The sequence below is a fragment of the Erinaceus europaeus genome, chromosome 10, assembly GCF_950295315.1.
Source record: "Erinaceus europaeus chromosome 10, mEriEur2.1, whole genome shotgun sequence".
NCBI classification, from domain to species: domain Eukaryota; kingdom Metazoa; phylum Chordata; class Mammalia; order Eulipotyphla; family Erinaceidae; genus Erinaceus; species Erinaceus europaeus.
Window position 1 is genome coordinate 110,779,612 of NC_080171.1, and position 14,911 is coordinate 110,794,522.

The 14,911-nt window shown below is 41.8% G+C and overlaps 1 protein-coding gene across 1 annotated transcript; it reads left to right on the forward strand.

Annotated features, from left to right (window-relative positions):
• The first annotated feature begins 268 nt into the window (after positions 1 to 268).
• On the forward strand, positions 269 to 2,092 carry NFIL3 (nuclear factor, interleukin 3 regulated). The gene has a single exon (XM_007539883.3). The coding sequence runs from the start codon at positions 404 to 406 to the stop codon at positions 1,790 to 1,792; it is 1,389 nt and encodes a 462-aa protein (XP_007539945.1). The 5' UTR covers positions 269 to 403; the 3' UTR covers positions 1,793 to 2,092.
• Positions 2,093 to 14,911: the final 12,819 nt, after the last annotated feature.

A 14,911-nucleotide genomic window follows, 5' to 3' on the forward strand; every position in this document is an offset into this window, starting at 1 on the left:
TTGTTATTTTCCTCTTGTATTCATCCACTCTCATAGTATTCTGCTGCTAGTTTTCACTGGGAATATGCCCTTCCCAGATTTATGGTAGAGATAACGGGCACTTGCTTCCTTTTCAAGATTGCAAGCAATATAGAAGAAAGAACCATCAGTGTGTACACCCTAAACGTATAGTGTATTCCTTGCACAGAATTGGTAGTAAATATTTACCAAATGGCTAACTCTTCCTTTTCATGTATTGCAGGTAGCTTTGAAGACCCCAGCTCCATCCAGTAAGAGGTGCTTGAGAGGTTGATCCCAAACAGTAGAACAGAAGAAAGGCTATTGATGGATTTAAAGTATTTGCAGTTACTGGGAAGATAATTGCTCTCTTACACTGTGCACATAGAGACTCAGATTGTCTCTGATGCAGCTGAGAAAAATGCAGACCGTCAAGAAGGAGCAGGCATCTCTCGATACCAGCAATGGTGTGGACAAGATGATGGTGCTTAACTCAGCCCTAACTGAAGTTCCTGAAGACTTGACAGCAGGGGAAGAGCTACTTCTAAATGAAGGAAATGTAGGGAAGAACAAGTCTTCAGCATGTCGGAGAAAGCGGGAGTTCATTCCTGACGAAAAAAAAGATGCCATGTATTGGGAAAAAAGGCGGAAAAACAACGAGGCTGCCAAGAGATCTCGTGAGAAACGTCGGCTGAATGACCTGGTTTTAGAGAACAAACTAATTGCACTGGGAGAAGAAAATGCCACTTTAAAAGCCGAGCTGCTTTCGCTTAAATTAAAGTTTGGTTTAATTAGCTCTACAGCATATGCTCAAGAGATTCAGAAACTCAGTAATTCCACAGCTGTGTACTTTCAAGACTATCAGGCTGCCAAAGCCCACGTGAGCTCCTTTGTAGATGAGCACGAGCCCTCCATGGTGGCAAGTAGTTGCATCTCTGTTATTAAGCACTCTCCACAGAGCTCTCTGTCTGATGTTTCAGAAGTGTCCTCGCTAGAACATTCGCAGGAGGGCCCTGCGCAAGCCGGCTGCAGAAGTCCTGAAAGCAAGTTCCAAATGATTAAGCAAGAGCCCATGGAATTGGAGAGTTACACAAGGGAACCCAGAGATGACCGGGGTGCCTTCCGAGCATCCATGTATCAGACCTACATCGGAAGTTCTTTTCCTGGCTATTCACACTCCCCTCCACTGCTGCAAGTCAACCGATCTTCCAGTAACTCCCCCAGAACGTCGGAAACCGACGACGGTGTTGTCGGAAAGTCTTCCGATGGAGAAGATGAGCAGCAGGTCCCCAAGGGTCCCATCCACTCTCCTGGTGAGCTTCAACGCGGGCACGCCACAGTGGTTAAAGTTCCAGAGGTGAACTCTGCTTTGCCACACAAGCTTCGGATTAAAGCCAAAGCCATGCAGATAAAAGTCGAGGCCTTCGATAACGACTTTGATGCCACACAGAAACTTTCCTCACCCATTGAGATGACATCCAAGAGACATTTTGAACTGGAGAAGCATGGGACCCCAAACATGGTACATGCTTCTTCTCTCACCCCTTTTTCTGTGCAGGTGACGAACATTCAAGATTGGTCTCTCAAATCAGAACACTGGCATCAAAAAGAACTGAGTGGCAAAACTCAGAATAGTTTTAAAACTGGAGTGGTTGAAATGAAGGACAACGGCTACAAAGTGTCCGACCCAGAGAACTTGTTTTTGAAGCAGGGGATAGCAAACTTCTCTGCAGAGGTGGTCTCACTTAAAAGACTTATAGCCACACACCAGATCTCTGCATCTGACTCTGGGTGAATTACTACTGAACAAGCTCGGGGCATTTAGGAAGCTGTCATTTGTAATAGAAATGTTTTGTATTAGGCTGAATTTTCACTGGACCCGTGATGTCATTTCACTGTAATGTTCACATGTTGTATGTTGGGTGTCTTTTTGTGCACAGTTGTTCTGAGGATTAGATTGTGTTATCACTCTGCCTTGTGTATAGTCAGATAGTCCATGCAAAGGCTGTATATATTGAACATTATTTTTGTTGTTCTATTATTATAAAGTGTGTAAGTTGCCAGTTTCAATAAAAGATTGGTGACAAACACAGAACTTTTGCTCCATTGCACCTTGATTTTAGAGAAGCGAGGAAGCAGCTGAAGTTCCAGAAGGTTTTCTGCATTTTACTTACTCAGGGCTGTTTTCTCTTCCTGAATAATGGAAAACTACTGTGTACGTTTGGCAGATAAACTATTTCTTTCGGTAGTTTGACCCAGACTGTAAGTTTTGAAACATTCCACAGAGAAGGAGAAAAACAGGGACAATGAATTTTCTTGCACTTGAGGTTTGCAATTTCTTGAGGCTTGCAATATTCTCCATTCCATGCATTTCTGGAAAGTTACATTTTCTCAATTTTTTAAAGTAAAAGTTGTTTGGGGGGGCCAAGTTTGTGGCACACCTGGTTGAGTGCAGATGTTTCAAGGACCTGCGTTCAAGCCCCCAGTCCCCACCTACAGGGGGAAGGCTTCATGAGTGGTGAGTGAGGCAGTGTTGCAGGTGTCTCTCGTCCTCTCTATCTCCCCCTTCCCACTCAATTTTTGCCTGTCTCTATCCCACAAATAAAGATAATAAAAACTTTTTAAAAATCTAAACACTGAAAAAAATGGTTTGGTATCAACCGTCTTTAGTCACCTGTCTTTTAAGTATAACACATGGATGTGGGTAGTTGCATTGCTGATTCACTTTTAATTAGAGGTTCTTTTGAAAGAGTGAATAAAAAGACTCAAGACAAATTCTGCAAATTTTAACAGTTCTTGAATATAACTGTAAAAGTAAGTCAGTAAAATGTGTTTATAGTTTTTAGAACTTTACAGAATCAGTTGTCACACAACAGCCAACATATGCAGCCTGAGTATACATATAGTGGCTGCTTCTTTGAGATCTGTGAAGGATAAATATAATTCTTATCTCCTGGGGGCTGGGCGGTTATGCAGCGGGTTAAGTGTAAGTGGCACATAGCGTAAAGACCAGCATAAGGAGCCCGGTTGGAACCCCTGGCTCCCCGCCTGTAGCGAGGTCGCTTCACAAGTAGTGAAGCAGGACTGCAGATGTCTCTCTCTCCTGTCTTCCCCATCTCTCTCGATTTCTCTCTGTCCTGTCCAACAACAATGACAGCTATAACAACAGTAACAATAACAACCACAGCAAGAGCAACAAAATGGGAAAAATGGCCTCCAGGATCAGTGGATTCGTAGTGCAGACACCAAGCCCCAGCAATAACCCTGGAGGCAAATAAATAAATAAAATAATAAAATAATTCTTATCTCCAAATTTATAGGTTAAAAACTATAACAGAACCCAGAAGAAGGCATGTTTCTAAATTGATGGTAAAACTCTTACTAATAATTTTTCAGGCATGCTCAGTTGCCCCACAGAAGTGTCATCAAAGAGAAATCGAGTGTATTTCTGTTTTACTTGGGTTAAATTGGCATCTTGATGGGGAGGGGTAGGTGGATTGTCAGTCAGACATACCTTCTGCAAAGGCACGCTCCCCACTAAAGCCAGGTACACATTTGTCAAATGACAATCCTCTCTGCTGTCCGTATCTCACGGTGGCCCTTGGGAAGACCCACTATGCCAACCCGATTTTCAGGTCTGCAGCCTTTTGGTCAAAAAGGGTTTGCATAAAGGCCTGGCTTTTGTTTTGATGAACTGCTTTCATTTTCACGTTTTCCAAAGTGTAGGTTTTTAAAGGCCATGCCGGTAGTGTGTATATACACACATACACACATGACATACATTTTGTCTTTTTGGTTTACGGTGGGCTGTTTTCTCTTTTTTTTAAAAAATTTTATTAACGAGAAAGATAGGAAGAGAGAGAAAGAACCAGACATCACTCTGGCACATGTGCTGTGGGGGATTGAACTTGGGATCCTTATGCTTGAGAGTGCAATGCTTTATCCATATGGTTAGTTTTCTCTAAATTCTCCCTCCTCAACCACCAAAAAATGAAGAAGAGAAAGAGGAGGAGAAAGAAGAAGAATTGCTGCTCTTGATCTTTGGCCTTCTCTATTAGTGTTTTGGTAACGGCATGAGGCCCAGAGCCAAAGCTCTTTTTGGGGAAATGTTACAAAGCTTAACGGGGGAGCCGGGGACCTGGTTGAGCGCACATGTTACAGGGCACAAGGACCCCGGTTCAAGCCTCCAGTGCCCACCTGCAGGGGGAAAGCTTCACAAGTGGTGAAGCAGTGCTGCAGGTGTCTCTGACTCTCACCTGCTCTATCCCTCCCTTCCCTCTTGATTTCTGACTGTCTCTAGCCAATAAATAAATAAAGATAATAATTTAAAATAAGCTGAACAGGGGTAGATTATTGGATGGCAGATAGGATCCTAAGTCATTGACAGTCTAGAGTGAGTGGATGGAGTGACTCTAGCAACATGAATTATACTAGAGATAGGTTACAATGTAAGGTTATAACTTTATTAAGCAAAAAAATAAATAAGTAAATAAAAACTAGCCAGGTTGACTACTGGGAGAAAATAACAAAGTACATATGTGTGGGTGTGTGAGCTTGAGTTTAATCCAGCCTTTGTGTCTATTCCCAGTGGAATGCTGGGCTGTAATAATATAAGTAGTGTCCAAACAGATACTGTCCTGCTCTGCCCAGTGCGCACATGCTAGGGGGATAGTAAGCATTCCAAAGGAGTCCAGTGGAGATGGGAGATTTTTTTTTTTTTTTGTAGCTAAGAAATAAGAGAAAATATCAGAAGAGTAAGCTCCCCCCAAAATGGCAAACCATATGTTGTTTAGGAAAGAGCCCAGAGAGCTAGCTTACTGGCTCGGGTGTATGTGTGTATGTGTACCTTAACATGGACCCAGGCGTGAGTCCCAGCACCACGTAGCGCTTGCCATAGTGCCTGAGAAAGCTCCAGTGCTGTGGCCTTTGTCTCTCTGAATGAAAAAGTGGCCTGGAGAAATCACATATGTAAAGTCTGGACTCCATGAAAAAATAAAAACAGAAAAAGCCATTCCAATAGCAGCACCAGATCTATTTTCTTTTTTGAAACACTTTAATATGTCACTGGCATCACAGGGAAAGTATCCCTAGAAGCCATGATGTCAGCTGGTCCTGACACAGAGAAAAGTAATTAGGTAGATTGGTTTGCGAAGAAAACAAAAGAGTTTATGGTGGGGTAGTTGACGGGAGTTATGGGCCTGGGGGTGGGGAGTGGAGAAGGACAATGTCCAGGTAGGCTACTTCTGAGTATGACAAAACCACTTGCATTTTGTCTTTAAGTTGTAAGTCCTACTGGATTTTCAAATGCTGTTTATGAGTGGATGAGTGTTTGGTTACTTTATGGCTGCTATACTATCTGCTCAACAAGCCACAGAATAAGGCAGTTGGCCTTGGAGCAGGCGCCAAAGCCAAGTATAGAATCTGGAAGGCCGTGAAGATCCAACCCATGGTTCCTGAGGCTTAGAAACTGCCATCCCTGGATCTTAGGACTTAGTAGACCTCATTAATTTTCAATAAATAAAACTCTCTGTGGATAGGTTTTGTGCTACCTGCTGCAGGAAGAAGGAAACAACAAAAAGAGACAGTCTCCTTCGGAAGAGTTTTAAATTTGCTTGTGACGAGATGAATGCAAAAATCATCAACAACAAATAGTTATTACCGAGATGTAGACATTGTGGATCCATGTGTACCTGTCGTGGAAACTCAAGAGGAGAGACTGGAGTCATGGCTGTGAGCTGAGGGGCATCTCAGTATAAAAATTAATCAAACTTGGAGAGAGAATGAGCACTTGGACCTATGAGGAGAGCAGAGAGTTGGCATCATATTGCCGGTGGAGGGGAGGAGTAGTCAGTTAAAGACTCTGTTTTGCTGGGGGAGTGAATTTATTTAGAGGATTGATAAAAAAAAAAAAATTAGAAGTAAGTGTTTAGTTAATTGCTAGAGGATCTTGATATCTAAACTTGAGAAGCTGTCAAGATTCATGTAGAAATGGCTATGGGACACTTAATCTTGTGAGCATCTGCTCTTAAGTATGGAGGCCCAGAAGCCCAAGACAAATTCAAGTGTGAGGTAGAGAGCAAATGGATAGAATCAAGGGAAGATTTCAGGAAGGACAGGCATAAATCTGGAAGAATTTGTGCTCACTCTAAAAAAGATGAAGCGAAAAATATGTTGTGGGTAGACAAACTGTAGAGGTCTCAGAAGCTTCGTAGTGGCAGTGGGGACGGGGACATCCTTAACTTCCTGAGTAGATAGTATGAGGAGTTATCCCATGCAGAATGGGAAGGCCACATAGAGCTTCCCTGGACCCTAGCAGCAAGGAGGTTGAAGCATGAGCCATGGATGATGACACATCCCCTGTGTCATCCTTTACTATATCACCAAATGACAGAGTAAACAGAAGCCTCTGAAATTTAGCTGCAAAGCTCTCACGTGCTCATGTATACGGCATTTCCCAAAGCCACAGGATTGAAACAGTCACACCAGGAATGAACCTGATTCTGGTCTTCCACAAGTGTAATGAATATTACAGCAAGTTACTTTTTGTGACTTTTGTGACTGTTTTTGCTTTTGCTGCTCTTTTATTAGTGATTTAATATTGATGTACAAAATTAATATCATAACAGGGGTATAATTCCACACTGTTCCTACCACCAGAGTTCTGTATCCCCATTCCCTCCATTGGAAGTTCTCCCAGGGTTGCAGATATGGGCTGATTATTATTTCTATAACTGGCTGTCTATATTTATATAGATCTACCTTTTTTTTTTTTTTTTTTGCCTATGGTTCTGCCTACTCTTCCCTTCTAAGTCAGCCCATACCTATAACTACTTCTAAATGTCCTTCATTTTTTCCTCTTCTCTCTTGGGCTTGGAGTTCAGAGCCCTCTGGTCATCTTCCCCTATCATTTCTCCCCCAATGGGAATATGGACCAGAGCACTTTTTGGGGTACAAAATGTGGGAGTTCTGGTGTCTGTCATTTCTTCTTGACATGGTATTAGCAGGTCTATCCATACCCACAGCCTGTTTCACTTTGCCTGGTGGCTTACAGCTCTGGAGAGGTGAGACTTCGGGACACATTGATGAGGTTGTCTGCCTAGAGAAGTCAGAATGGAATCCTGATAGCATGAGCATCTTGGTGGCTGAAAGGCAGTAAGATATAAAGCAGAACAAAATGATTAATGAGAAGGAGTCAAAAGAGCAGATGAGAATAGGAATCTTAGGGTGGAAAGAAGCAAGGGTGTCTATTATAGGTATGTTTGTAGGGCCCATGACTGGCATAGCTTTTGCTCTAGTTTGTCAGCTAACTTGGAAGTGGAGAAATATATTGTCTGGAAAGATGGAGTCAGAGTTAAGAATAGGGTTAGGAAGTTGGATTAGGGCAGAGAGTAGCTCCCAAACTGGAAGGAAATATATGAATAGAATTAACTACCCCCATCAACCTGACCCAGAACCCATATATATTCCTATTTAGCACAGGAGCCTGTGTAACCTCTGAGTCCCTGTCAGTCTGAGCTTGCAGTTGATGGGCACAGATGAGAACATTCTAGATTGCTCTCATTTCAGGACCAGTCTTCCTTGAATTGGAGGGTAGGCTGAGTCAGCCTCCCTGCAGAGAATGGAGCACTCTCTACCATTGCTACTTCATAGGGAATGCATGTTCCTGGAGTGGCCCACAAGAGGGCTTATGATGATGTTCCTGATGGAAGTGACCAGTGATGGTGGAGAGAAGGATCTATTGAGGTCTAGGCCCATCATATCTATGTGTGAATCCGAGGATTCCCTAACTAGGTCCCCAGGTGATGAGGTGGTCTGATATTGACCAAAAAGGCCACCATTAAGTGAGGCAGTCTCTCTTGCCCTTATCCTTACTGCTATTTTTGTGCCATTTTCCAAATGACATCAAAGACCATATCTATATCACTACTAAAGGAACTTTAATAATTGTCTAGATAATCTAGGTGAAAGATTTCTGAATTTCTCAGATCTTGTAAATGAAAATCTGTTTGGAAAATCAAACTGTATTTTTCACTTCACTTACCGTGAATATTCAAATAAGGTCAAAAGCTTATGAAACATTTAAAAACTGATTTTCTCCAGGTAGCAGGAATCATATCGACACCTCTTTAGAGTCCAGCAATAAAGTAGAAATGAGGAAAATGTCACTCTTTGTATCCTTTGAGGTTTGAAAGTAAATTATCCTCAGACCAGAATGTTCTTTATGGAGAAAAGTGTAGTATAATAACTAATGAAAGCAATCAGCAGTGGCTAAGCAAGAGAAAATAGAAGCAATTACTAGAACCTACTACCTTTTGTTTGTCAGTACCTAATGTTTTTTTTTTTTTTTTTTTTTTTGCCAATTTCTCTTATGTCAGAATGCCATGAATAGAGAAGCAAATTGAACTCTGCTTTTAAAAATACACTTGTCTGGATTTATTAAGACATAGCAAAGACTAATAACAGCAGGTGATTGTTTTCAGAGTATGCCCTCATAAAAACTCGAACTATACTTTATTTTTATTTTAGTTTGTTGGATAGAGACAGAGAAGTTGAGTGAGAAGGGGCAGTTAGAGAAGAACAAAGAGATACCTGCAGCACTACTTCACCATTCTTTAAAAATTTTTATTTATAAAAGGAAACACTGACGAAAACCACAGGATAAGAGGGGTACAACTCCACACAATTCCCACCCCTAGAACTCCGTATCCCACCCCCTCCCCTGATAACTTTCCTATTCTTTATCCCTCTGAGAGTGTGGACCCAGGGGCATTATGGGATGCAGAAGGTGGAAGGTCTGGCTCCTATAATTGCTTCCCCGATGACCATGGGTGTTGACAGGTCTATCCATACTCCCAGCCTGGTTATGAAGCTTTCCCCTCTGCTATTGGAGTGGGGGGGGGGGGGCAGGGACCGGATGGAGAACAGGGACTTGAATCTGGGTCCTTGGTAATGTGTGTGCTAAACCAGGTGTACCAGTGCCTAGTCCCTTCAGGTAAACTTTAATCAAATTATGGTGGGCACCAGCACTCTTTCATTGCACCTTTCACACTCTCCAGATGTGTGTGAGCCATAACTGCAGATCAAGGTGCCAGAGGGATCAAGCTGTGGTGACAGATATAAAACTCCAGTCAGAGAAATCTTTTGCATGAACTGAGGAGAGTTGCTTAACCTCAGGGAATATGGCTGGTCAGAGTTGAATTTTCCAGTGACCTGGTGTGTTTTGAGGATTTGTGGTATTCTAGGCTCTTGCGCAGTACCAGTCTAAACCTTGAGGAGCTCTTCCTGTGTGTGTGTGCCAACAGTGGCCTTTTGCATAATTCATCAAGGGAATGTAAAGCAACCCTACTGTGTTAGAGTTCACCAGGGGAATAGAACCAGTCATTTTAAAATATAGATGACAGGTGGATAGATAGATAGATAGATAGATAGATAACATGAGAGCTTAATTTATGCAGTTACACAGACTGAGAGTCTACCATCCCACAAGCTGAATAGCCAAGAAAACCAATGCTGTGCTTAGTCTAAATCTAAAGGTTTAGGATCAGGGTAGTAATGGGGTTTGAACCAGGGACCTGGTACAGTGTGTGCTCTACTGGGTGAGCTATCTCCTGACCGTTTGTTCTCATAAGTTTGAAAATGAGCCCATAACCTCAGGCATATGCAATATTTCTCCATAGCCCAATTATGTGATATATATATATATATATATATATATATATATATATATATATATATACACAGAACACTGATCAGCCCTAGTTTATGGTAATGCAGGGGATTGAACCTAGGACTTTGGAGCTTCAGGCATCAAAAACTCTTTGCATAGCCACTATGCTATCTATCCCTGCCTTTATTCTATATTTTAGAGAGAAGAGAGAGGAAGATATAGAGATGCTTCATCATCCATGTAAGTCCCTTGATACTGTCCTTGGTGCTCCTATATCTCGCCAGGATGGAACCCAGGACCTAAAGGCATGCAGTTTATTCCCCCTCTCTTCTGCCACCCAGCCCCCACACCTCCCCCTCAGCCTTATCTTTTATTATCTGTGATGTCCTCACTGTAGGTTGCAAAAATAATGAATTGTACCATTGATGGAAACTAGCCAACTTGTAAAAGAAGGAATAGACTACATAAGAATGCATTTCAAATATAAATGCAGTTGTGGTTTTGTGTAACGCATCCTGATGTATGTTTCCTGGCACAATGTAAAGAATGTCTCATTACAGGTCAAAGTGAAAGCCATTACTCTGTACCACTGGTGGCAGTTGTTCTCTCTGGAGCCCTGGCGTTCCATGCGGAGGCTTCACAGAGCTATGGAAGGCAAGGAAGGGAAATTCCTTTTATATTGGTGTGCCTGGTATTGGGCTTCACCCTAATGAACATGTTCTGTTCCTCACTCCTCTGTGAATATACTCTTTATGCTGAAAAAAAAAAACACTTATTGCTTTGGTATCAGTCGTATGACAGATGTTTTATATTATTATTGATTTCATCTCTAGTTGAGACAGTGGCTACCAATCATGAAGCATTATTTGAAACAAATTCTACTATAAGAAAAAGTATGTTTGGGGCCCAGATGGTGGCATACCTGCTTGAGCTCACATGTTACAGTGCACAAGGACCCAGGTTTGAAGCCCCGGTCCCCACCTGCAGGGGGAAAGCTTTGCAAGTGATGAAGCAGTGCTGCAGATGTCTTTCTCTATCACCCCCTTCCCCCTCGATTTCTGGCTATCTCTATCCAATAAATAAATAAAGATAATAATAACAAATAACAAAATAAAATTCCTGGTCTGCAAATTTTTTAAAAAGTATACTTTCAAGGCAATTATTTTATAGATGAGTTATCTATTATATACTACTGATTTTTCTATCTGAAAAATTGTTCTGAAAGTCTACCCCTTAAGAAAAACTTGAATCAAGGTACCTGACCAGATACGAAAAATGCAAAACAAAAATGTCTTTAGAATTTTAGACCAGAACCGCCCAACTTTGTTTACTTCACAGTCCTTGCTATAAAAACATTTTTAGTCAGTCTACCGCTTATTACCTGCTTATCCATTCGTCTAGTCATCCATCCATTTATCCATCGAGAGAGAGAGAAGGGAGGGAGGGAGAGAGAGACAGAGAGAGAGAGAGAGAGAGAAGAGAGAAGAGAGAAGAGAGAGGAGAAAGAGAAGAAAGAGGGGCAGGGTGGTAGTGCAGAGGGTTAAGGACCCCAGTTCCAGCCACTGGCTCCCTGGGCGGGGGGGGGGGGGTTGCAGGTGTCTATCTTTCTCTCCCCCCCCCCCCGTCTGCCCCATCTCTCTCGATTTCTCTCTGTCCTATCCAACAACCACGACAAAGGCAACAAAATGGGAAAAAATGGCCTCCAGGAGCAGTGGATTTTCTTAGTGCAGGCACTGAGCCCCAGCAATAACCCTGGAGGCAAAAAAAAAGGCATTAAAAGAAAAGAGAGAGAGAGAGAGAGAAAGGGAGAGAGAGAGAGGAACCTAGCAAAGTCAGAGAAAATATTGGGGGGGGGAGTGGCTGCTAAGCAGAGGAGGGATACAATATCCGATGGTGGAAGAAGATGAGGTCTGTTAGAAGTTGATGTATGTTGACATCTATCTTGAAAAAAAATGTGGAAATGTACCTCTGTTGACAACAACATTTACATTTACTCAGTAAAGTGAAATTCAAGTTGATAAAAGTTTTGGGCCACTCACCCAGAGCAAAAGAAAAGAAAAAATAATACAAGTTGTAAAAGTTAGTGCACTTTATTTTCAGACAAATAAATGTCAGAAAGTCCCAGTGTTCTCTCAGCCTCACAGAGAATAATCTTGTGACTTTCCCTGGCATCATGGTGCCACCACGTAAAGCCCAGACTCTGTGTGGGGCTCAAAGACAGAGGGAAAATACATCTCCATGCACTTCATGAATTAAGTGATTGTTTATTTGCCCACAATTTTAAGGTGCTGTTTGTTCCATTTTACTGGGGGAATTAATGGTTTACAGAACACTTGTTGACACATGGTACAGTTTCTCATCTCCCATGGGAGGTGTCAACAAAACATTTTCACCCCCAACTTAGGTCCTTTCCCATCATCAGACACCAAGGTCCCAAGGACTCCTTCTTCCCCTCCTATACCCTCCTTCTCCAGAGCCTTTTGCTTTGGTGCAGTAAACCCCACTGAGTCCAAGAGAAAAATGGAGAGAGGAGGAGAAGACGGGGGGGGGGGGGAGAGAAAGATACCTGCTGACCTGCTTCACTGCCTGTGAAGTGACTCCCCTGCAGGTGGGGAGCTGGGACTTGAATTGAGATCCTTGTGCCAGTCCTTGCACTTTGTGCCACCTGCACTTAACCTGTTGTGCTACCGCCTGATTCCCGGGGGGGGGGAGGGGATCACTTCATAGGTGGTGAAGCAGGTCTGCAGGTGTCTTTCTTTCTCTCCCCCCTCTGTCTTCCCCTCCTCTCTCCATTTTTCTCTGTCCTATCCAACAGTAATGACAGCAATAACAACAATAGTAATAACAACAACAATGACGATAAACAAGGGCAACAAAAGGGGTAAATAAAAAATTTTTTTTTAATTCATCTACTACCAAAAAAAAAAAAGCAGAAAAGTCATGAATATGCTTGAATTTCTTCCATCTTCCAGTGATTAAGAAAAGGATCAGCAATGAGTGAAATTTAATGAGGCTGTGAGAAACTACATAAAACTGGGCTTTGAATACATCAGAAGTCGTGTTTATTCAAGGTAATTGAAGACCCCATAATGGAACATAAGGCTGAGATCTTAAGAACTCCTTTACAAAAGCTGTAAATCCTCTGAGGATGGGTGTTCAAGGATGCTTCCAGGTAAGGCAATCACCTATTAAAGTTTTCATGGAGAACTTCTCTGAAGTAATCATTTAAAGAATGCCATCTGGATTCTGGATTTAGAGATTCTTTAAAATTACAACTGATCCCAAAGCCATTCAGTGCTGCCAGTTTCTGTCTTGAGTTCCATCAACCTTCTCAGTATTTGTCAGATATTTGTTACAGTCTCCTTCTGCTATTACTCAAGATTACTTAGATTTCTGACATAATAAAACTAAATCATTGCAAATGGTACATGAAAAAATCATATCCTTTTTGTGCATGTTTGATAGTGAATCCTTGTGAGACCATTAAGGTAAGTATGATAATTAATATTACATATTTGTTTTTCTATAAAATGAGAACAGCTTGTTTGTAATGGTAATAGGGGCTTTAAGAACATCTGCTTTGGCATTAATTTCTAACAGGCCTTGCTGTAACAATCTGCTCTCTGTGTAGGGGACTCAGTAGTTACCTGAGTTCCTTAGAATAGATGACATCAAGTCAGCTACTGCTAGCTTGACTTACACTTTGTTTAAGTCATTTTATTTTGGCTGTATTATATTGAAGCATACTACTTATAGTAATTCTGCAAAAATTCCATTCTTAAAGTACAGAATTCTTTAAGTATGGACTAAAGTATTAAATCAGGATAAGACACATACAGTCACTTCAAAAAATGTATTTACTGTAAGTCTTTGAGATGTCCTTGCCCTCTGAGGAATTCCTGCAATGAATCGAAAAAACAGAAAACACTTAGTAAAAGGAATCTTTCATAACCATAGAATACATATCCGGAGAAATTTTGTTGTCTGATAAACTGTAGTTCATTTGCGAGCAATGTTACACACACGTGACTGGCTTAAAATATGAATGGGAAGAAGTCAGACTTCTTTTTTTTTTTTTTTCCTATGTAGACTGAACTTTGGTGCTCAAAGTGTGGTCTGGGTTCTAGTAGCTAGACGTTGACATGGAAGCTTCTAGTGCAGCAGTATCTTAGACCCCATCTAAAACTAGACTCATGGGGCTAGGCAGTGGCACAACTGTTTAAGTGCACACATTACAGTACACAAGGACCCAGGTTCAAGGCCCTGCAGGTCTCCACCTGCAGGGGGAAAGCTTCACTAGGGGTAAAGCAGGGCTATAGATGTCTTTCTGTCTCTTTCCCTCACTACCTCCCCCCTGCCTCAATTTCTCTTTATATATATCCAATAATAAATAAGGTCACATATTCGTGAGTTGTTTTTTTTTAATTCAAACTCCCCAGCTGGGTTTATGTGGCTCCCTTCTATTCAATAAAAAATAAAACCCACAGTTGCTTATCAGGTTAACTGACCATCCATCTCAGGGTCAGACATTCTTGTGACATTGACTATGGGCACCTGCTCTGATTGAATATTCTTGCTTGAGCCTCACTCAACTCCTTAAGACACAAAAAATAAGAACAGTTGATGTTGCAGACAGACAGTTGACATGAACAGTATATAATCTGAATTCAGAGACTGTGACTCTCCCATCCCATCCATCCTGTTGAGTCAGTTAATTCACCCTCTACTTCTTTCTCCTTGTGTCTCTATGAGCATTTTATTTTATTTTACTTTATTTTATTATTGTTTTCATTTATTTCCACCAGGATTATTCATGGGACTTGGTACTTGCACTCTGAATCCATAGCTCTCAGTGGCCGGCCCCTCCCTCCCTCCCTCCCTCCCTCCCTCCCTTCCTTCCTTTCTTCATTTTTTCTTTCCTTTCTTTTGTATAGAGACAGAGAGAAATTGAGAGAAAAGGGGAAGACAGAGAGGGAAAGAGAGGTACCTGCAGCACTTTTCACAGCTGAGAACTGGGGGCTTGAACCCAGGCCCTTGCACATGGTGACACGTGTGCTTTTCTTGGTGTGCCACTATCTGGATGCTCTGAGAGCATTTTAAATTATTAAACTACATGATTGGGGCAATTTAATTTGGCTGGTGAAATTTTCTATGCTATGACTTCTCTGCTACTTGGCTGGTGGTATCCTGTTGGCAATGAATATAGAATGAAATCCAGCTAAGTTAACAGGAAAATCCATTCACATG